Source organism: Strix uralensis, chromosome 28 (genome assembly GCF_047716275.1).
Source record: "Strix uralensis isolate ZFMK-TIS-50842 chromosome 28, bStrUra1, whole genome shotgun sequence".
Lineage (NCBI taxonomy): Eukaryota > Metazoa > Chordata > Aves > Strigiformes > Strigidae > Strix > Strix uralensis.
In genome coordinates this window covers 2,944,196-2,965,699 of record NC_133999.1, presented here as the reverse complement: position 1 = coordinate 2,965,699, position 21,504 = coordinate 2,944,196, and the positions used below count along the sequence as shown (strand labels likewise).

Sequence of the window (21,504 nt, the reverse complement as noted above, 5' to 3'; positions counted from 1 at the left end):
GTCCCTGTTGTGATGGGATCTTGGTTGGCTACCATGGTTGGGTTGGGTCTTCATTGGTTGGGTCATGGTTGGTTACCATGGTTGGGTTGTATCTTGGTTGGTTGGGTCATGGTTGGTTACCATAGTTGGGTTCTATCTTGGTTGGTTGGGTCATGGTTGGTTACCATGACAGTGTACCCGGGTGGCTGCTAGCGTAGGTGCTGCTGTCCTCTTTGCCACGTGGGGCTTAAAAACTAACTACAAGAAGCAGGCACAGGTTCCTCGGAGTAAATGCTCCTGCCAAAGGTCCAAAGAGAGTGGAGGGGGGAAACTTCCCCAGGGAGTGTGTTACTCTCGTGCAGCTGGTCCAGGCCACTTTCAGATGCTGGGCTTGGCTAGGCTGCTTCCTGTCCACGGGGGAGATGAACCACCAGACTGCATCAGCTGAACTGAGGTTTCTGGGCTCGGTGACTTTAACCACAAGCTTTCAGAAGCCCCTGAGCGTGACTTGCCCAACGGTTGCATCTTCCCCATAAAGTTTGCCGTGACATTTATTGACCCGTGAGTCTCTGTGCCCCGCAGCTGCGTCTGAGCGGCGGCCGCAACCCCTACGAGGGCCGGGTGGAGGTTCTGGCGGAGCGCAACGGCACTCTGAAGTGGGGCACTGTCTGCAGTGAGAACTGGAGCACTGTGGAGGCCATGGTGGTGTGTCGGCAGCTGGGCCTGGGGTTCGCCAGCCATGCCTTCCAGGTGAGTCCTTGGGCCCTCCCGTGCGTGTGTTTTCGGCGCAATGGCACATGCGTGGTTGAGTAGGGGCTGCTGGAGGAGGAGGAAAAAACAAAAATTAAACCCCAGACCGCAGCTTTAAAGCTGGAAGGACCCTGAAGGTTAAACCTCATTGCACAACAGCCGGTGGGGGAAATCCAGAGCAGGAAGAGCTCTTGCAGCTCTGGGCAAAGCGGCTGTTTTCATGCTGCTCAGGTTTCCTGGGAAGCCTGACTCCCTTAGCCCTGGTTGGGTTGGTGGCTACATGCAGTTTCTTGTCCCTCCCCGAGTCAGTGGGGAGTTGAACTCCTCAGGCTGACTGAAGTGTGAAAGCCAAGTTTAACCTGGTGTCAAATCACTTGAAAACAATTTGATTTTGCTCCTGTAGTTACTTCTCAGTGCAGCGCGTACACTGCTGCGCGGCGGAGCTGTGTGCTGGCTCCGCACGTTGGTTGTGTTTCTCACTCCTCTAATGCCAAACGCCCTAAACCCTCCCTGCTTGCACACGACTAAGAATGGCACTTAAGAAAGGGATCAAAGCTACCAACTAACGAGCTGGGGATAACCACAAAGGAATAAAGTGTTCTTTCCCAGCAAAGCTCTTTGGCGCAGCGAATGGCAGCCTGCTGTGCTGGCTGGAGGAAAGCGAGCAGCAACTGGAAGAGCTGGAAGGAGGGAGGGCAGCAGCTTCCCACCCAGGTCCCAGATGGATAAATGGCATCAGGTGTAAGTAGCTGGTGTTGGCTGATAACCCTGGTGCAAGACACGCTTCTGTACTGATACATCCCTCAGGGATCACAAGCTGAAAGAGGGGCAGGCACATCTAGGGGTCATGGTAGATTTTTGAAAGCAAATATGTAACTTTTGGGCCTTTATTGTGGTTCTCAGACACCTGGAAAATGGGGATTTGGGCTCCTAAAATAAACTGGTTTCGCCCTAGGACAAAGTAATCCCCTGCCAGAGCTTGTTGTCTTGCTGTGCTCGGGAAATGCAGCCCCTCTGAGGCATTTCAACCGAGAATCAACAATCGCCAGCAGCTTTGGGGAAACTTAAGCTCAAACAGCCGCAGAATAAATAAACTTCATGTGTGTTTACATAGATGGAAACCCGCACACAGAAAACAGCCTTAGATCAGTTCTGGAAGGAAAACTATTTTCCCTGAACAATTTCCGGAAATCGAAAACTTGGGCAAACAAGTAAAATGTGGTTGCAGAGAGTGGCAGCTGTCCCCGTTCTCCGAGCCCAGGGTCCTGTCAGCTCTGCGGCGTTTTCGTGCCGTGTCTGACCTGCTCCGCACTCGGACGCAGCCGGTTCTGCTGGGCTGTGGTGATAAACCTGGGGAGAATTAGTGTCTGTGCTGATGGCCCGCTGGGTTGGTGCAGGGAGGAAGAACAAGGCCCTGAAGTGACGAACAGCCTCAGCATCCTCAGGGCTGTGGCTGCCTCTTGAGAAAGTGGAGAGACCGTAGGCGGAAGCAGACGCTTAGAGCTCTGCCTGGAGAGCGCAGTCCTGAAAAATTGTTTCATGCTACTTCTAATTAAATCTGCGTGTCAGTGGAATTACACAGTTACTTCAAAGGCTGTTTCTTTGGGTCACGAATAGAGATATCTGAAATAATGAGGAAGTAGGAGGCAAGGAAAAGAGCAAAGTTCTGCTTTAACTAAAGAGTTTATAACATTGGAGTGGAGAGGGGTCTTTGTTCATTTGTTTGAAAGGTCCAAAGTGTGTCAACCTGCTAGCTGAAACCTGAACTAACCTTCCCCATCAGTCAGGGGAAAAAGAATGACAGTATATTCTGGACTGCTGAAGCATTTCTGTTTTTTACACTCATCACTTTCAAGAGGGAATGTTACACATCTGGGATTTCAGTGTCCTGTTTGTCACAACTTTGAGTGACCAAGCCAGGGTCCAGGAGGACACGCTGGGCTCATGAGCAGGTAGATTCCAACCAATTTAACTGTGATCCACGGCCGGAGAGGGGATCTGCAGGTCACTCTGGGGTTGGATACTGTGGAGGTAGGAGGCTGGAGCTGCCCGTGCCACTATTGTAGCAAATCCCCCCGCGCAGGCTGGTTCCTCCAGCTGATTTGCTTGCGTAGCTGCCGAGCAGAGCTGAGGTTAGCCACGTCCCTTGAACACTGGCCTTTCCAACTGCCTGGCTCTATTGACATAGTCCTGAGAGTCCAGCAAGAAACAAGACATTTTTTCCTTTAGCTGAGACTGCTGGTATTTAGAACAGAAAAGGCCCTTATGCGTATCCCGGCTGCACCAGCTACAGGAGCATAAAGCTACACTGTGTAGAACAGGGCAGCCCTGTGTGCGGGTGTGCAAAGAGTGTTGCTAACAGGGTTAACAAACAGCCTGTTGCAATGGAAGCAGTGGTACAGATGGGTTTTCTTTTCCTGGAAACGTGCTCCCAGTTTTGACACTAACAGATCTGATTTTTTTTTTTTTTTTTCCTCCTTCTTTCTTCCCTCACCTTCTCCCAAGCTTTGCAACTGCAGCTTCATCAGGGTTTACTGCGCTTAGTTTTGTGAGCGGTGTTCTGTTGCGAGTTAATTTTCTGTCATTCCCACAAGTTTTGTAAAACTGGGTGATGAAGATGAGCAGCGAGCAGGGTTTGAACATCTGCGAACCCCCCCTCAAAACCAAGAGGTGTAGACTCCGTTAGTCCTGGTACTCCTCAAATCCCTTGTTTCCACTGGCATGTCCAACGTGGCTGTTAATTCTGCCTCCCCTCCTTGTGCAGGCAGGCACTCTGGCATTACCTGTGGCCCTGCCAAGTGCACAGATGTCACAAGACAGATGGGGTTTAATTGCTGGGCATCTCTCCCAAAGGCCCAGCCTAGATGACTTAAATCAGCCCGAAGATGAATTCATCAGCTGGATGGGCAGAGCAGGGTGGAAAAGTGAGTTTACAGCTGGATTAAAAACAGAGATTTAAACCAGCTCAGAAACAAGGAGAGATTTGCTTAATGCCAGTCAGATGTTCAGGGCAGGGAACATGGGACTGGGATTAAAACGCAGGTTGACCAACCTTCTGTGTAAACATATTTGGGTTCACTCCCAAGTTACTTTTCTTCTCCACTCCAGCATCCTTTGGCAAGATCTGTCTCCTCGGTAGCAAGGGCTTTTGCACTGATCTTCCTTGGAGGGCAAATACAAGTTACAGGGGGATGAATATTCCCCCAGCAGTCTTCTAAACAATGAATTGTGTGTTAAATGCCTTTTTCTGCCCAGGAAACCTGGTACTGGCATGGAGACATCAGCGCTGACAACGTGGTCATGAGCGGGGTCAAGTGTTCGGGGACAGAGATGTCCCTGGCCCACTGTCGTCACGACGGAGCCCATGTCTCCTGCCCCAGAGGAGGGGGTCGTTTTGGTGCTGGTGTGTCCTGCTCGGAGAGTGAGTAACTCAGGGTTTGGTTTTTTTTTTTCATCTTGGCGTGTTTGCCCTGGGACAGGTCAAAACAGGGGCAAATTGCTGCTGATGGGACTGAGAAATACAGGGCAGCGAAGGGGCTGACCCCCATCTCTGACAGCCACTTGTGGGGTTTTTTTAGTAGCCCACAAATCCATTCCAAACCTTCCTTCCCTCCTGCCAGCCGCCCCTGACCTGGTGCTCAACGCCGAGCTGGTGGAGCAGACGTCGTACCTGGAGGACCGCCCGATGTTCATGCTGCAGTGCGCGCTGGAGGAGAACTGCCTGGCCAGCTCGGCCGTCAACACCTCCCTCACCTCCGGCTACCGGCGCCTGCTGCGCTTCTCCTCGCAGATCCACAACAACGGCCAGTCTGACTTCCGCCCCAAGAACGGCCGCCACGCCTGGGTCTGGCACGACTGTCACCGGTGAGCGCCGCCGAGATGGGTTTTGCATGGTCGGTGCCTCCTTCCACCCCTTTCTGGGGGGGACGACTTTGCTGTGGGAGTCCAGGGCTGCAGAGCCACAACATGTGTCAGGGCAGCTGTGATCCTCTGGCAGCAGAGAAACCAGCTTGCGACAGTAGGAATTAGAGCTCCTGTTCTGTTCTTAACTCCCACTGGGAGAGACGTACACGCCGGGGCAGTCCCTACGCAGGGGTTTGTGTGTGTCCAGGCAGGAAGAGTGTGCCCGTGCCCCACCGTGTGTAGAGAGGTGCCGCCGTCGCAGCTACTTCCCTCACCTGGGAAGGGACTCGAGAACACGCTGGAATTCTGCAATTTTTTAAAATGCATCTCCGTTCCACTTAGACTGTGTACAGCTGGGAGATTGTTTCATGCTTATTTTTGACAAACAGTAAACTCACCCCCCCTAAACGCATCATTTTTCAGGGGGAAGCTGACAGTTTCAGCCAAAGTAAACCAGAGGGAGGAAAGAGAGCTGGGACCAAGCCATCCAGATGCTTTGCCTCTGAAACGATGGCTTGTTACAAGGTTGATTTTCTCTAATCTGGGGTAAAACAGAGCGAAGTAACTCAGTGCACAGCTCTCATCCTGCTGCTGTTGTAAGCCTTTGGCTTTGGGAAAACACTGGAGCAGTAAATTCTCAATCTAACAGTCCTTTATAACAGCGTGAGCGAGGTGAGAGGTGTAGGTAGCTGCATCTCAGTGTCGCAACGCTGCAGAGCTACTAGTCTGAAGCTGCAGGTTGTGGCGTGGGGCAGATGGTCCAGGCTGGGCTGGAACTCGTGCAGTCAGAGCACGAGCAGCACTAAAACCTCAGCGGCACAGAACTGAAGGTAAATAAGTGATGGTGTGTTTAGGGGAGGAGGAGCCCAGCCCAGTGCAGGGAGTACCTGCCTTTCTGGCCCTGGGGGAACACCGCAAGGCTCTGAGCTGGTTAAACTGGAGGGCACTGGGAGCTCTTCGGGAGAGGCTGCGTAAGTGAGGTGAGACTGAGAAGGGATCAGGAAGAGGCCGAGAGCCATCTGTGTGCTTTAAACTGGATTCTGTTTATATGGAGGAGGATGAACTCAATTCCTCTTCAATCTTTCCAGTCTGTAAACACCAGAATGTAAACACCTCTTTGAATGATTCAGACATATTTCAGAAACTGAGTCAGACTTGAGAACCTCAAACTTTTATCAGAGGCAGCCAAATTAGCCTCAAAGTCAACAGCTCAGCCACTGCAGAATGCCTCTTCTTTCCTAGCTGCCTCACTCTGCCACTGGGAGCTTCTGTTTAGTTAGCTTTTGATGTGGAAGTAGAACAAAAATGGGAAAGACCTGTGGCAGGGAGTGAAAAGTGATTAAATTCTGGCAGGTGGCAATTTTTTTCCTCTCTTTTTTTTTTTTGGTTAGGGGAAAGGCAGGGAGGAGGTAAGAAGAAACCCATTCTCTACACAAAAAATTTCCTCCCCTTCCCTCCTTGCTCTTCCTTTATCTGTAAATATGTGTGTGGAGTGGTGCTGCAATAATGGTGGCTGGAAGTTTTGAAGCCATGATTATTTTTAAAGCTGGAAAGGAGAGGATTTCTACACTTTTTTTTTTTATTTTTTTAAACTCCTAAGCAATGGCTTTTGAGTGAGAGCCTGCCTGTGCAGTTGCCTCACTCCTCAGAGCCAAGCTACGCCGACGGGCCCTGGTGTGTCTCAGCACAGAGTTCCCATGGTTGGGGTAGACACGCAGTGATTTAAGGACCCGCTCTGCTCCCAGCACCCACAGGTGCTCTCCTGTTCCCCACAACATGCTCACGCTGTGGGTTTGCTCCCAATTCCAAGGCTGGGATCAAATTCAAGGTGTTGCATCAGCATGACCGCATTTACGCGCCCAGCCCTGACCACGTGGCACACGCTGTTTTAATCGGGTACTTCCATCTGCTTCTTGCTCTGCAAGTCCCACGGACTTCAACTGGACTGAAGCACAGGCTTAGTTTTTTGCTGAACCAGCAGTGTGGCATAGAAAAGGTCAATGTTCCCAAATTCAACGTCACCTAAGCCCTGCTGTGGTCTAACTTTGCTAGTTTGGGCTCTACAGCACCTGAGTGTGTGCTCTCTCCTAACTGGTGCTGTGCCCAATGGTGCTGGGGCGTTCCTGCTGCAGCCCAGCCCAGGCTGAGTTGACACTAACACTTCCCATTTAAAATTATGAAACGTATCATGTGTGAACCCAGCTGTTCTGTTGTTCAGATGCGAGCGGAGTGGCTGCTGAGAGAAGCTGGTTCCATCTGTTGTTAAGTTTTCTGCCAACAAATTCACATTCTGCTGCTTAAAAATAAATAAATAAATAAAACCAGCCAGGTTGCTGGTCTGGGTACACCCAGCTCTGTTTGCAGCTTGTTGTTAAGGAGCAGGAGAAATATTTCTTGTTCTGGTAAGTGACAGAGCTGTTAGAAACGGTGACCTAGCTGATGATGGCTTTGATTTCTGCTTCTTGCCATTAGAAAACACGGCGTGATCCTACAAAGGCTGGGACAAGGCTCTCCCCTGGCACAGCTTTAGCACTTGATTTGTAAACAAATACCAGGGCCAGGAGCCAGCGTGAAGGTGGCACGGGCCACGATGCCACGTAGGATTAGGCCCAGGGGAATGTTTCCTGGCTGTGGTTTCCCTCACTCCTCCTCCCGCGCTGGGCCGTGGCACTTCGCGTGTTGTTGTGTGTTTATTTATTTATCCCCGTGGCCATGGGGACGGGGCTGGGGGGTGAAATGTCTGGCCCGAGGGATGCGACAGCACAAAGTCTGGGCTTCTCACATCCAAGTCTTTGTGCCCTAGCCACTGGCCCGTCCCTGCTGGGGTGAGTGCAGCCCTTTAGACCTGGTAATTAAAGCGGTGTCTGTTTTCCCTAACGATAATTGTCCCTCTCTGTGCCTTGCAGGCATTACCACAGCATGGAGGTTTTTACCCACTACGATCTGTTGAACCTCAACGGAAGCAAGGTGGCTGAAGGACACAAAGCCAGCTTCTGTCTGGAAGACACGGAATGCGAAGCAGGTATATTGCCAGAGCCCCTTGTGCTGGGAATTCGTTGCTGTCCCTATGCAGGTGACTGGCTTTAAGCTGCTGTCAAAGTCCTGAGCAGGGCTGGGACGTGGCCTGACAGGAGCCAGAAACCATCCTGAGGTTGTCTGTATGGAGTGGTCTCTGCAGGTATTAGAGAATCCCTGAAGGCCCCATCTGCTGAGGTTTTCAGACCTCAGCTCTTTCCATCCTTACTCTGAAAACCCAAGTGTGTGTTTTCTGATTCCTGTAAAGTGAGAAATTCCAAAGCATGCCCCGGGGGGAGGGGCAGCTCCTCCCATTCGACTGAGCAGTACCTGGATTTCAGTACAAGACACTGTTCCATTAAATCTCACCCAAAATACAGTACCTGGAGCTCATCTCTGCGGGAGATGGAGAACAACTCGCCCTTCCTCTGAGGGCCCGAGGGTGGGAAATTCCTGGCTCTGCTGTGAATGCAGTCATTGTGCCTTTAACTCTTCTTGTTTAGATGTGCAAAAACAGTACGAATGCGCCAATTTTGGTGAACAGGGGATCACAGTTGGATGCTGGGACGTGTACCGACACGACATCGACTGCCAGTGGATCGATATCACTGACGTCCCACCAGGCGATTACCTCTTCCAGGTACAAAGAAAAAGAGGGTGTGAGACACTGCTGTTGCTTTTCTCTTACCCGTTAGGGCTGTCAAGAATGTGACTACCTGGTTTATTTGTACAACTCCTATTGTACTATAAACTTCTGCTTACAAAGAGATCATATTCCAGGATCCTAAAAGAGAAAGAATTTTTGCCTAACGGGACCACAAAGTGCTCCCAGATCACATTAGTGAAAAATCAGGACTAATAACCACCGCTGGGAGATGATAACTCTTGAGAAATCCACGTCCAGCCAATCCTGGGTAGTCCCACACAATCCACGTGCAGCTCCTGCTGTTAACGCACGTGTCACGTTAGATACTGGCGCAGCGTCCCGCTGTTGGCTTGTACTGAGCTGGGGAGCTGTTGGTAAGCAACGCTCCCTTCTCTTGGGGTGAAATAGTGCTATTCTGGTGGTGTTTGCAGCAGGAGGTAAGACTGGGCCTACAGTCTGTTTTGGGCAAGTGGGTGGAGGGGGGGGAATTCTTTGGTTCTAAAAACAGCCACTTAAACTGGAGAGGAGTGAAGGGAAGAATTATTATTTTTGTCTGCCCTGCTATCGTGTGAAATGTAGAGAAGGTGTTTGAGGGTGTAGCTTGGTGCGTGGGGGAAGGTGTGATCTTGATTTGGCTTTAATCAAGTAGTTTCAGTCTCCTTGCAAAATGAGTTTAAAAAAAAAGTTTAAAAAAAAGTATTATGGTGTAAGAAAAAGCTGATTCTGTCTCAGTCTGCCTAGTAAGTGTCATACCCAGTCCACCTTTAAATAACTTGGTGCTGCGTTTCTCCATCACTCCCGAGGTTGTCATCAACCCAAACTATGAAGTTGCTGAATCCGACTACTCAAATAACGTGATGAAATGCAGGAGCCGGTACGACGGGCAGCGCATCTGGATGTACAACTGCCACATAGGTGAGAGCCACGGCTGCGGGGGCTGGTTTAAGCACAGATCAGACTGTGGCTCTTCACCGGGAAGTCTCTGTGCTGCTTGTCGCTTTGTACGTGCTTGGAAAGATGAAAACTGAGCTTAACTACGCTGGTGCTATTGGCCGTAGCCCGTTCAAAGGCAGACAGGGTCAAGCTGCTCCAAGTTGCAAAGAGTGAGATGGCTGGAGGGGGGCGGGGAGGGTTTGTTACACGCTCCTGGAGCAGCAAGCACAATGTGGGTAAAGCAGCGTGCTCTGCAAGATGTGAAAGAAATGGTGGAATGGGGATATGCAGATGTTCCAGCTGTGTATCTCCTCTACAAGGAAAGGAGCGTTTTTCCCTCCGCTGACAAGGAAACAACCTGAGAGCTTGGTCAGGGTGCCTGAAGAGCTCCAGGCAAACAACCCCACCTTCGTCCCAGACTCAAATTATTACCAGCCTGGCACTGACTCTTCAGACCCCAAAACTCCTCTTTTCTTGAAAAGCAAACAAGGCCGGTGATGTGTGGAGAAGAGCCCTCTGCTCAAGCCAGAAATGAAAAGTGCTCTGCTGTCCCTTGAATGAGGGAAAACTGTGTGTTTTCTTGAATACAAGTAAAACATTATCAATTTTGAATTTTTTTTGGTCTTGGAAATATCAAAGCCAAACTGGTTTAAATTTGCATTAACAGTCAATTGTCAAGACCATTTTAAAATGAATTAAGTTGGGGTCTTTGTAAGATAACACATTTTCTGAGTTAAAAACAATTTAACAGCAACTGCCTGCCAGCCTCCAAATAAAACCAGTGGTGAAGACAATTTCCAGAGCTGGTTCAAATTCTTCAAGGAGTGTTTTTCCTGAAAAAAATCCATGTAACCACTGATTTTTCTCATTAATTTGTTGTTTTTTTGAAGAAAATACTTGTCTCGTGTGTCACGGTGCAGATTACGACCTAGTTCAGAAAAGCCAAACCCACTTTATTTGGATGAACAGGCACTTAAGTGTTGGATGGGCTCTAGAGCTGAGCTTGAAAATATTTCTATTTAAAAAGAAATGTACTTAGCTTTCATTGTGTCTCAACTAGCACAAAGTAAGGGCATGCTCCTATTTAGAAGAGTAAACAGAACCCACTTACCAAGGAGGAGACTATTTCACAGGTCCTGCTGTGAAATTTTTTTAAGCAACAAAGGTTAGCAGTGAAATTGAGGGTAGTGTGTGGTTTAGTCTTCCAGCTACATAAAAGACTAGACCCAGTACTCCTGGGGCCTCTTGGCTGTTCCAGTTATGTGTTAATTAAATCTTACCCTAAATGAATTGGCCCAGGAAAATCTTTGCTCTTCTGGTACTCGCTTTGAGCCCTTCCTTCTCACAGCATCTTTTGCAGATCGCACAAACCCCCCCCGTGTGCTGCAAACTGCCTTTGTTACCTCCTGCTCAACCCTGTGCTCTTTCTGTGAACTCCCCAGGTGGTTCCTTCAGCGAGGAAACGGAACAGAAGTTTGATCACTTCAGCGGACTCACAAATAACAAGGTGGCCACCCGATAGAACAGCATCGCCTCCCTCCCCACTATTTAAAGAAGCGAGGTTTCCTGCTTCGGTGATTTCCCTAACCACTGCACAAAAGAGAAAAATCAAGCAAACAATCAAACTCTAAATTAGCAAGGTAAATTATTTTCTAAAGATGCCTTCCTTCCCAGTTTAGGTGCTCAGACCACCACCTGTCTCCTGTAACTCCAGTCCCTACTACTGAGGTAGTTAGGAGCAGGCTTTTAAACTCTGCTTGGCTCCGTATCTTCACCATTCCAACCTTCTCCACAAAGATTTCTCCCTCCACTTTGCAGCACCATCTTTACTCGCAGACACAGGTCCAGGCTGCAGCAAGCACAATTTGCCTTTGTTTGGGTACCAACAACCTAAGCCTTTACTGTTCGTTTTCTTCAAGGCATTAATCTTGGTATCTTTAAGCTTTTTGACTCAAGCTTGAACGCACCATTGATGCAAACGCCTCCGTTTGTGACGCTGCTTCTCGAACACAGCTAATCCTCAGCACTGCCACGCCGTTTTAGCAAAGAAATACAGGAAAGGAAAAAAAAAATTGGAGCAGCTTTTTCTAAGCAGAACAGTATAAAGCATAATTTAATACCGCAGTGAAACTCTTGGATTCAACAATAAACTCCCAACACAATCTCTTAGGCGGAGCAGCTAATGCAGAACTTTTCTCCAAGCGCATCAGGGCTCCGTGAAGCTCCACCTCCCTCTGAACATCTACAAGACCTTGCAGATCTCCCGATGATGAGTCCACTGGACTAAATTTCCATTACACAGTAAGCTATTCACCCAACAGATTCTATGTACATCTAAATATGACCTTCTAAGCTGGATATTCACTCTGTCTTTTCTTTCAAGGATGAATTTAGTTAAGGCATTGTATCATCACTGTACCTTACAGAGGTAACTTCAGGGCTTTCATCATCAGGGACCTGGACCTGTGCTGTCACAGACCCATCGGTGTAAGTTGTCTTCAAAAGGATTTTTACACTTGGTAAATTCATAATGGTGCTAAGTGTGTTCCTCTGTTTGTTTGAGGACACATTGCTACAGATTTTTAGACACAGCTACTTGAATAAAAGTGTTTTACCCAGAAAAATGTTTTATATGCCATTTGTCTCTTTCTACTCCATGGAAGTTTAGGGCCTTGTTCACAATTCCTGGTACTGAAGTTTCTTCTCCCTCTGTGTTTGTACGGAAGACTTCTACAAGCAGCTAAAGTTAAGGGAATTCTTACAGCTGACCGTTCCAATCCACAGGGGGATCAAAACTGGCTGCACCTAACTCGTGCTCTCCATAACCTACCTCACAGGGATGTTGTGAGGCTTAAAGAATGCAGAAGTCTCTTGCTAATGCCTGTCAGAGTATTTCTGTCGTTTATCCAGTGGCCCAGATGGTGGCATCTAGCAAAGGTTTTTAGCCTACTGTAAGTTGGAAAACTCCATTTTGTTGTTGAGATGCTGGACTGTGCAGCGAAAGCAGAGGCTGAGCTGTGTTGGATGTCACAACGAGGTGTCCTGCAGCACCTCTTAACACCAGGCTCTGGGCAAAGCAGAACTGGCAAGTTCTGGTTTTTTTCCTCATCAGTGTATTACAATTTGCAACAAAGCAAGGCAGGCTCTTTAAACTCTATGTAAACAAGGAAAAACCCCAAAACTCACTCGCATTCACTGCTTGTCAGTTTTGTGGGATATTTTAACAATAACATTCCAACAAAGTAAACAAACAGATTTTTCTTTGACTCCTGCAGGTGCTCTGCCTTTGCTTACAGCTGAATTTTGGCCAATGAGATACAATTCCCTTACTCTAATGCATTTTTTTTTTAACGTTACAGAGCAGGCTTTTCTGTAAGCAGCCTTACTTTCTGCAGGTGCCCCAGTGAGTAACAGATGCTTTGAAACAGAGTAGGGCAAGACGCTCTCCATAAGGAAGAGCTCACAGCAACCCTCCTGAGCTCAAGGTCTCATTAATAGTGAACTTTTTCCCCTTCCCAACTTTAGAAAGAAAAGACGGTGCTAATCCATAAGAGAACATCCCTGTGGCAACTCACTGTTCTGCATGCAGTTTAATATCACAGCCATGCTCATCTGTACATCTTTTTTTGAGCCGAGATGGTTCATTCCTCCTGGTCCAAGCTTTCTGGCAGAAGCACTTCGGTGCCCGAGCCGCCCTGCTGCTTGTGCTTCAGCCCCAAGGCCCGGGTCACCAGCCTCTTCGCCACGGCCGTGTCAGTCTGGGGTCTTTCTTTTGCAAGGTGAAGGAGCTCTAGGTGAAAATGGGTGAAAATCATGAAGTTAGTGCTTGTTCAGGAACAGGCTCGTGGCTAAACCATAGGACTCGCAGACAAAAAGGCTGATTTTATTTCCTTAGTTCCTTTGCAGAGCATGAGTGACTCGTTCTATCCCTACCCAGGAACTTGCCTTTTCTTTTAAAAAGACATGCCTCCAGATTTCTACTTAAGATTTTTCAATGACAGCTCAAAAACTATTTAGCTACAATTAAGCTCCAGGCTTCTGCTGCAGTGGTAGAGAATTGTTCCCCATTCGCTTCCAGGAGCAGCTTCCCACCCCCTTCCTGGCAAAATTCAGCAAGTCCCATCTCTGAGGACAAAATGAAGGCACACAGTCCAACCCATTTATCCATGCACAGGAAAGTTAGTCTAAATTGAGATCAAATCAAAACCAGCAGTCTAAATCCTTAGAAAACAGCAAGGAAAAAAAAAATCTGCGTTTTTTAAAAAATAGCTAAATATATCCGATGCTTTGGGAAAGCCCTTGGGCCAGTCACCTCCATTTTCTGGTAGACACCTGGCTTGCTACAGTTTCATCTTACAAGAAATGAATACACCAAAACTTTACCAAGTCCATAGTAGTCTGGATTTGGCAATTACCTAATCATTTATCAGCAACTGTTTGCAAATTTATTATTCAGTTAGCAATGGGGGCTTTGCTTGCTTTTTCAGAAGTTTTATTAATTAAAGGCAGCCCATCAGCAGCTTAAAGAAAAAGAGGCAGACTCAAAGCATCCACAGCTTGGAAAATAAAACTGCCACTCTTTCTTGATAAAGCTCAAAAAACAAAAAAACAAAAAAAAAAAAAAAGAGACACTGTCAGCTAAATAAAATCCAAATTTGTATTTGGAAAAAAAATTGCTACTTAAACTGAATACAAACAGAGTTTATATATAATGTTCCCCAGGAGGAGTTTCTGACCTGATTCAGAATTGTGCCAATAGGCTTCAGCAGCAAGAATCAGGAAGTGGGAATGAAAACAGATGAAGGGGAGAGTGCAAGAACAAATCCAATTCTTCGACCTTTTCATTTAAATCTAGCAATCTTAAAAACTCAGGAACTTCTGACTGTGACAGTGTCCCTTTAAAGCGTTAATACTGAAATCTGTTCCAACTGCAATGTACTGTAGGAATCACGGTGTAGTTGTACCTTCAGCAAAGTCTCTGCTGCTACAAGATTCACAGCATTTCTTTACTGTGGCAAGTGTAACTGATTACAGTATGATTTTAAAAGGCAATAAAATAAATAAAACAATGTTAATGGCTAAGCTTAACGATTTCTTCCTTCACCTGATACTGAATAAAATTATGCCAACCACAAAATGTAACTGCTATCGGTTTTGTCTCCTCTATCACCTTTAACCCTGCAGAGTAATAGATTTGTCTTCCTGCAGCCGCCCCCCGCTGAACAACGCGACCGGTCGCTTAAAACTTTACACAAGAAGCAAAAAACACAACAAAGACTGAGCCTGAATTTCAGCAAACCACTTTTAGCTGAAAACAAAAAGCAACAGGATTTGATGCTTTTTTTGATTCAGTCCTTGTAGAGCAGGAGAGAGAGTGACCGAAAACTTAAGCGCAGGTACCAGCTGTAGTTCTCTCCTGTAAATAGAATATAACATCGGTCTTGTTCTGCCCATTTGTTTTTGCTGTTGCATTCACCTGTGGCAGCCACTCCTGCCTGCTGCAAACAGGCACAAACCAGCATTACTGATGCAGTTTTAACATAACTATGATAGAGGTGGCTGAAAATGCTGGGGAAAAAAAAAAAAAATGCACCTGCAGGCTTTTACTGAAGACTCTACACAACATCTCACTGTCCTGCAATGCCAATAAAGCTATAAAAAAAAAAAACAAAAAAAAGAAATACTGGTCCTTAATATATATATTTTCCCATTTAACTTGTTGTCGTGACCGCTCAGGATATAGAAGACCAGTAAACAAAGAAATACTAATAATAACAATTTCAAAAAAGAGTCTTACTTGGTCGCTGAAGTGCCTTGATTTTACTCTGCTTTGTTGCGTGGATCAACGGTCGGATCTTTAAAGAAGGGTAACGTCGCCCCAGGGCTTGAGATGCTTCAGAGAACAAAAATTGCTGAAATTAGCAGCCTGAATATTGGTGGCTTTAATCATAAAAATCAGTACACGGCATGAGAACACCGAATCATCCGCGCTTCAGCAGCTGTTGTGTCCTCTCAAGGCTTGTACTAAAGCAGCTAAACTCATTCTGGTCACCTCAGGCTTACACCCCCCCGTTCCTCGCGCAGGAGAGTCCCAGGGAAATAAATATAAACACGTTTTCAAAGACAGCTCCGTCGCTATTAGACTCAAGCCCAAGAAAACAGCACAAGCTTTTGGGCTCCGTACGCTGCTGGATGGAAACTTCTCTTGGGGCAGCCCTGACCCGAGCTTGGGGCGTTTGTCCCCGCAAGGGTCAGTTTGCCAGAGCCTGAGGGCCCCAGATTATCGTGTGCTCACAGGATTGTGTCTAGTTACAGGAGGAAAAAAAAAAAAAGAAAAAAAAAAAATGAAGTGGCAAACCAGATGAATTTCTAGAAGTGCAGCGCGAGTCGCTCCCCGTACAAAAGGCGCCCTGGTTATTCTCCAAGCCCATTAAAAACCTGCTGTTCTTGCACAGCAGTTTCCACACGCCACCACGGCAATTCCAGCTTCTCAAGCCTTAAAAGCCTTTCAAGTTGGAAGCGTGCAGGGAGAAAGACGCGCCGAACCGTGACTCCCTTTGGCAACAGCTTCGCTTGAGCGCAGGACGCGGCGGACACGCGCTGCAACCGGGGCTGTGGGAGCAGAGAAACCCCGGCAGCGCTCGGGTCCCCCCGTCCCGGCCACGAATCGAGTCACCCTACCTGCAGACAGGCTGGAGAAGATTCCCAGGGCGTGTGTATCATCGACCCACTGGATTTTGAAGCCGCTCTCGCTAAAATGAAAAGACAACGGAATAATATTCATTAGTGAGAAAGAAAAATCCCCACGCAGTAAAACCCATCGGCCACCTTGAGTGATCAAGAGCACTTTGTATTTTTATGTAGACAGCTGCTGCTTTTCAAAGCGTTATACCCGTTTTAGGTGAGGGGAAAGAGAAGGAAAGGAAGGATCAGAACATTAAATGTGCCCCTTTCAAGGCCACAATGTACGATCCCCACATCAGCTGCCCCCAAGAACTCTCCTTTCCCTCTTAAAGAAACCCTTGGCCAAACTCAACCTCAATTTCTCATAACACAAAAATCCTGTTTGTCGTTTATGTAGCGCTTTACAAACACCACCCAATTGCTCAGACATCTACAATAAAAAGCAAGTGATTTATAAAAGCGGTTTACAAAGCTTAGGGTGAAGAGACCGATGTGAAAAATCTAATAAAGCGTCAGTGGAAAATGTGAGTTTGGGAGTTCGAAGGTTTTCCTGCAGCACCGGGAATACAATCGACTGCTCAGATTAGATCCATCAATTTTCAGCTCAGTTTCACAGCGAGGGGAAAAAAACACATTAGAGGAAACACGCACAGACAGTAGCTCATTTAAAATGTAAATCATGTTTTTTAATTTAAGGGATCCGAAGAGGTGAAGTGTTCACATCTAATCCACCAGGTCTATCAAGAGAGGAGGAGGATGGTGGGAGGAAAACAGGGAGAGGTGCCTGCAGACCGTGTCTGCGCTCTCTGGCAGCAGTGACAGTAATTCAGAGCTGCTGTTTGTCACAACTTTGTCCTGGCCCTGCCACTAACCCAGCGTCACTCCCTTCGGCACAAGGCTCTGTTCCCCATATTTACATAATAAATCTTATCTCCAGCAGCAGGATTGAGCCCTTTTTCCTGCAAAGACTTATGTAAGCAAGTGATTTCACTCAGGCACCAAGACACAATGACAAAGAAGCTCCCAGGAAGCACCTAAAGACTCTCACCAAAGCCAGAGCAGAAGGAATAAGCCTGCACGCAGGTAACTATGACAGAGCCCTGAAGAACCATGTTTTAAATCCTGTGTAAACTGCCGGAAAGCGTCCTTTAAGGCACAGAAAGTGTAAGACATAAGGGCACGAAGGCAAAGCTAAAATTCAAAATTCATCAGATTCTGTTGTGCATTCAAGCCTGAATACTGCTGCCCCCACGCCCCCCGATGCGCTCAGGCTCTCGGAGAGGTACTCACTGGAAATCCGAGAACACTTCTAACAGGTTCTCCGTTTTCAGTGATGGGGAGAAGTCATAGATTTCGGTTACGTGGCCAAAATCCCCCTCGCTGAGCTGTGCATCTCCGTAGCTGGAATAATCAACGCTGATCTTCTCAATGCTGATGTCCTTCACGGTTAAATAACCCACAATCTGAGAATATTAATAATAAAAAGTAAAAATCAGACAATGTTTCACTTCAAAGAACAATCCTCCAGGGCCCCACCTCAGTCCCTGCAAACCACTTCTGCAGCCACACTCCTGCCAGCAGGTTCAGCAGCCGCAGGGACTCTCCTCCCACCCACAGACTAATTCCTTCCCCTCGGGCCGACTCCTGAACCACCCTCTTTTCCCCAAAGTCTCTCCCCACGGCAACACCCCTGGCAAAACTCTACCTCTGCAAAGAGCTCTGCGGTACAGTCGTCCTCGAGGCCGCTCTGCCCGCGGCTGCCCGCGCTCTCCTCTTTATCTCCTGCAGACAAATGCGGCTCACGCCACAGCGCATCGGCCGAGCCCGAACGCTCCTTGTCCTCCTCTTCCTCCCCAGGCACCTTCCCGCTGTGGTTCTGCACGGCAGCAGCCACCCAGCACTCCTGGGCCTCGGGAGGCGGCGGGTCAGCACCAGGGACGCACTCGGGGGCGGCCAGAGGCTCATTTTGGGCTTCTGGGGGGTCCTGGTTCTGCTCCACCTGGGCAACGCTGGGGCACTCTTGGTCTTGGCTTTCCAGCTCGGAGAAACCCTTGTCTCCCTCCACCGCGCCGGCGTTCACAAAGTCCTTGCCCTGTTCTTCAGGCGGCGACACGTTTCCGCCGCTCTCCAGGCTCTTGGCAGCAGCGCAGCTCTTATCTTGGTTTTCCAGCGTCAGCGACGCTGCACCCGACGCTGCCACAGCTGGGTCCGTACAGCAGCTCCTGCTGCGACTTTCTGGCAGGGGGGAGGTTTCGCCGCACTCCGACACACCGGCATCCCGGCTCATTTGGTCTCCAGCTTGCACTTGGCACGGGATTTTGCTCCCTTCCGGTATAATAGTGTTGTCACAGCTCGTATCTCGCTCTTCTGCTTCAACTGGGTTTTTATTGTGTACAGAAGAACCTGAACAGTCTTTATCCTGCCTTTCCTGCCCAGAGAAATCGTTACTGTTCTGTAACGACGGGACATCCGGACAACACGGAGGACATTCATCATTTGCATCATCGTTATTCTTCCCTGAAACACTCTCTTCGCCAGGCTCCTGTGGCTCGCCAGGGGCCAAGGAGACACCACCTGCGCTGCCTCCAGACTTGCCCAGCTCCTCCTGGGCGTCCCCAGCTGAAGCTTTAGGGCAGACGATTTCTTCTTGTGCCACGTCCCCCCTGCACTCGGTGCTCCCCACCGGGCTCTCCTGCTCCCCCCCTTCTGCCTTCTTGCGCATCGCCTTGGGGACGTACAGGGCTTTATCTGGCTTCTTCCTGGGAGGCCTTTTTATCCTGCCAGAGCCCACGCAGGCTCGAGAGTTGTCTCCGTGCATCTCCCCGCCGTGCCGCAGCCTGCCACCTCGGCCCCCCCGGCCCCACGGCTGCGGAGGTCGCTGCGGTCTCGGGGGGTTGCTGCTGGGTTTTTGGTCGCTGGTCTCGGTGGGCAGCCTGGGAGAACGGCAAGACGTGAGCGGGGAGCAGTAACATGATGTTCGCAAATAAGAGAGAAAAGGAAAAGCATCAAATCCACATAGAAATCAGTAGATAGAAGAAAAAAAAAGACCCTCTGCTTCCTTAATGACTGGAAGATGCTGTCGGTAACAGCTGCCCTCCTCTTTGTGGGGAAGCACCACGCAAACTTTGTGTTTGTAAGCCTGAACAAACACCCCACGGCCACAGAAAGAGAAGCACCGTTACATCGACTGCGCCCCACCTGACGGCCGAGTGGCAGATGACCGTCCTCCTCCTCCATCCTTCTCCCACAGAAAAGCTGCTCAACAAATCCACGTTGTCCACGGTCCGGTGGATCAGGTACCTGAGGCGACTGGACAGAGGCGGGAACAGGAGCACTCTGAAGCGAGAGAGGGGCCGAGGGCATCAGGAAGGAGAAGGATAGAAAAGGAGCAAGAATTTATTAATGTCTCTTTCCCCAGTCGTTCTCAGTGTAGGGTTTAAAATCAAGCCCAAAAGCCAAGCAGGACTTTCTGGTATTCAAGGGCCAAAATCCCCTCTTCATCCTCGACATCTAGACAGAGGCGCTCGCTTCGCACGTAGCAGCGGGAGCGCGGGGCGGCCGGGACTGCCCAGTCCTGCGGCCGGGACTCACGTTCCTGCCTGGACCCGTGCTGGGAACGGCTGGGAAGCACCAGCAGAAGGCTGCTCCCAGTCCCCTGCCTCCCAGTCGCCTGCCTCCCAGTCCGACCACGCTCCAAAAACCATCAACTACAAGAATATCGAACCAGCGAATAAACACCATGTTTGATTTCATCGCATTTAGACACGTTTTTACAATTTCAGTTTCGTTCCTGAGCGTTTTACACAGGTACTTTCTCTCTCAAACATTTTTTAAAAAGCAACGAAATAAATATTTAAGGTCTTTACAAGCTGGCAGGAAGCTGAACGAAGCAATCCCGCCCCTGCTCCCGTCGGACACCCTCTTTTGGGCCATCTCAAGGGTTTCAGAGGTCACTGGATCAGGAGCTGGGTCCAGTTAAATCCAGCCTGGCCAAAGACAAACGCCGCAGCGATCCAAGGTGACGGAGTTCCCTGCCGGGGAGGAGGATCCGGCGCGCAGGAAGCCCTCAGCAGAGAGGGGAAACAGTTTGATTACAAAACTATTCATTAGAACTCGTCAGGCCGACTAGCGAGATGGTGGAAGAGCCACCAGTGTCCCAAACGACTGCGCTGGAAGGAGCAGGGACAGAGACGGGCAGAGCCCCCACACCGACCCCCGGGGATGCTCTGAGCCAGGCTGGGGGGAGTGGGTCACCCTGTGTAAAGACCCCGCCGGCCCCTGCACCCAGGGGTGCTGTGGCAGAGCACCCACCTGTGGTGCTGCCCCTGCAGCATGAAGTGCTCCAGCTCCTCCGCGATCCTGCCCACGAACTCATCCTCGTTGGGCGAGAGGAAGACGCCGTCCATGCAGCGCAGCGCCAGGGTGGCAGCGGGCTGGAGGCCTGCGGAGGGCCAGGGCACATGGAGAGATGGTTGCCAGCCCCCCTGGAGGGCCCGCCAGCCCCCTCGGGGGCCCACCACCCCCCAGCCAAGCCGACCCCCCCTCTGTGTGCACCCCCGACCCCTGTCCTGGGCACCCCAAGCACCCCCACCACCATCCTGCTTTTCACACCATGTTACCCCTTTCCTGTGCACCCCAACACCATCCTGCTCTTTACACCACGTTACCCCCTTTCCTGTGCACCCCACCACAATCCTTTTTTACACCACGTTACCCCTTTCCCCGTGCACCCCAGCACCGTCCTGCTTTTTGCGCCACGTTACCCCTTTCCCTGCGCCCCCCCCCCAGCACCGTCCTGCTTTTTACACCACGTTACCCCCTTCCTGGCGCACCCCTCTGCACCCCCTTTCCCCCTGACACCCCCGGGCACCCCCCTGCGCTGCTCCGTGCACCGTCACTCCCTTCCCCTGCCCCCCCAGCACCACGTGCTGCCTTTTACACCCTATTCCCCCCCCCATCCCCCTTCACCCCCACCCCCCCTTTACTCACCCCCTTCCCCCTGCACCCCCCGACACCCCGCAGCCCCACCACACCCCCCGGGGGCTGCTCCGGGCCCCCCGGCCGGGTTCGCCCCCCCCTCCCCTCACCGCCAGGCCCGGCCGAGCGGCGTTTCCCGGTGCGGCGCCTGCGCCCGGACCCGGCTCCTCCCCCCCGGCACCGGCCGCCCCGCCCGGGGGGCGCGGACACGCGTGGGGACCCGCCCCCCCCCCGTCCCCCCTCCCCATAGGGAGAAAAGCGGGTTTTTCCCCACGGGGGGGGGCGGTCACGCGTGTCCAGGGAAGCGGGGGGGGGCAGCACTCCGGGGACCCCCGGGCTGACACCCGGGTCTGGTTCCTGGGGGGACCGCATAGCCCCAAAATGCCAAATCTTGGAAAAAAAAAAAAAAAACAAAACGGTTTTGCTGATGCGCAGGGGGAGCAGATACCACCCCCAAAAGCTTTAAACTGCCACTTGCTCCTTTTCCTTGGCCCAGTTTCCCCAGAAAGAAATTCCTGCTTTTCCGACAGCGCACAGGTTCCTCCAGCCAAAAATCCCCGTTTTTAAACCATTTTTTCTTTCTTAGGGAGCCCATGGCACAGAGCAGTTCGGATACC

At 50.0% G+C, this 21,504-nt stretch overlaps 2 protein-coding genes across 13 annotated transcripts in view; one reads left to right on the top strand and one right to left on the bottom strand.

The window, feature by feature from the left end:
* Positions 1–11,660, top strand: part of LOXL2 (lysyl oxidase like 2) — a 63,425-nt gene extending 51,765 nt beyond the window's left edge. For 11 of the 12 annotated variants that reach the window (XM_074852454.1, XM_074852453.1, XM_074852451.1 and 8 more), the window contains 7 exons: positions 562–729; positions 3,985–4,150; positions 4,350–4,593; positions 7,539–7,654; positions 8,151–8,287; positions 9,097–9,208; positions 10,669–11,660. In XM_074852454.1, coding sequence (XP_074708555.1) covers positions 562–729; positions 3,985–4,150; positions 4,350–4,593; positions 7,539–7,654; positions 8,151–8,287; positions 9,097–9,208; positions 10,669–10,748 — 1,023 coding nt within the window. In that variant the 3' untranslated portion in view covers positions 10,749–11,660. The remainder of the gene's footprint in view (positions 1–561; positions 730–3,984; positions 4,151–4,349; positions 4,594–7,538; positions 7,655–8,150; positions 8,288–9,096; positions 9,209–10,668) is intronic. The other variant, XR_012626638.1, reaches the window with a different exon arrangement.
* Positions 11,661–12,797: 1,137 nt separating this feature from the next.
* Positions 12,798–21,053, bottom strand: R3HCC1 (R3H domain and coiled-coil containing 1). Its single transcript, XM_074852455.1, has 8 exons — positions 20,998–21,053; positions 20,222–20,351; positions 19,109–19,246; positions 17,616–18,843; positions 17,201–17,373; positions 15,908–15,978; positions 15,024–15,119; positions 12,798–13,016 (listed from the first exon to the last, which is right to left on the bottom strand). The coding sequence occupies exons 2-8, from the start codon at positions 20,314–20,316 to the stop codon at positions 12,868–12,870; spliced, it is 1,950 nt and encodes a 649-aa protein (XP_074708556.1). The 5' UTR covers positions 20,317–20,351; positions 20,998–21,053; the 3' UTR covers positions 12,798–12,867.
* Between the last annotated feature and the right edge of the window lie 451 nt (positions 21,054–21,504).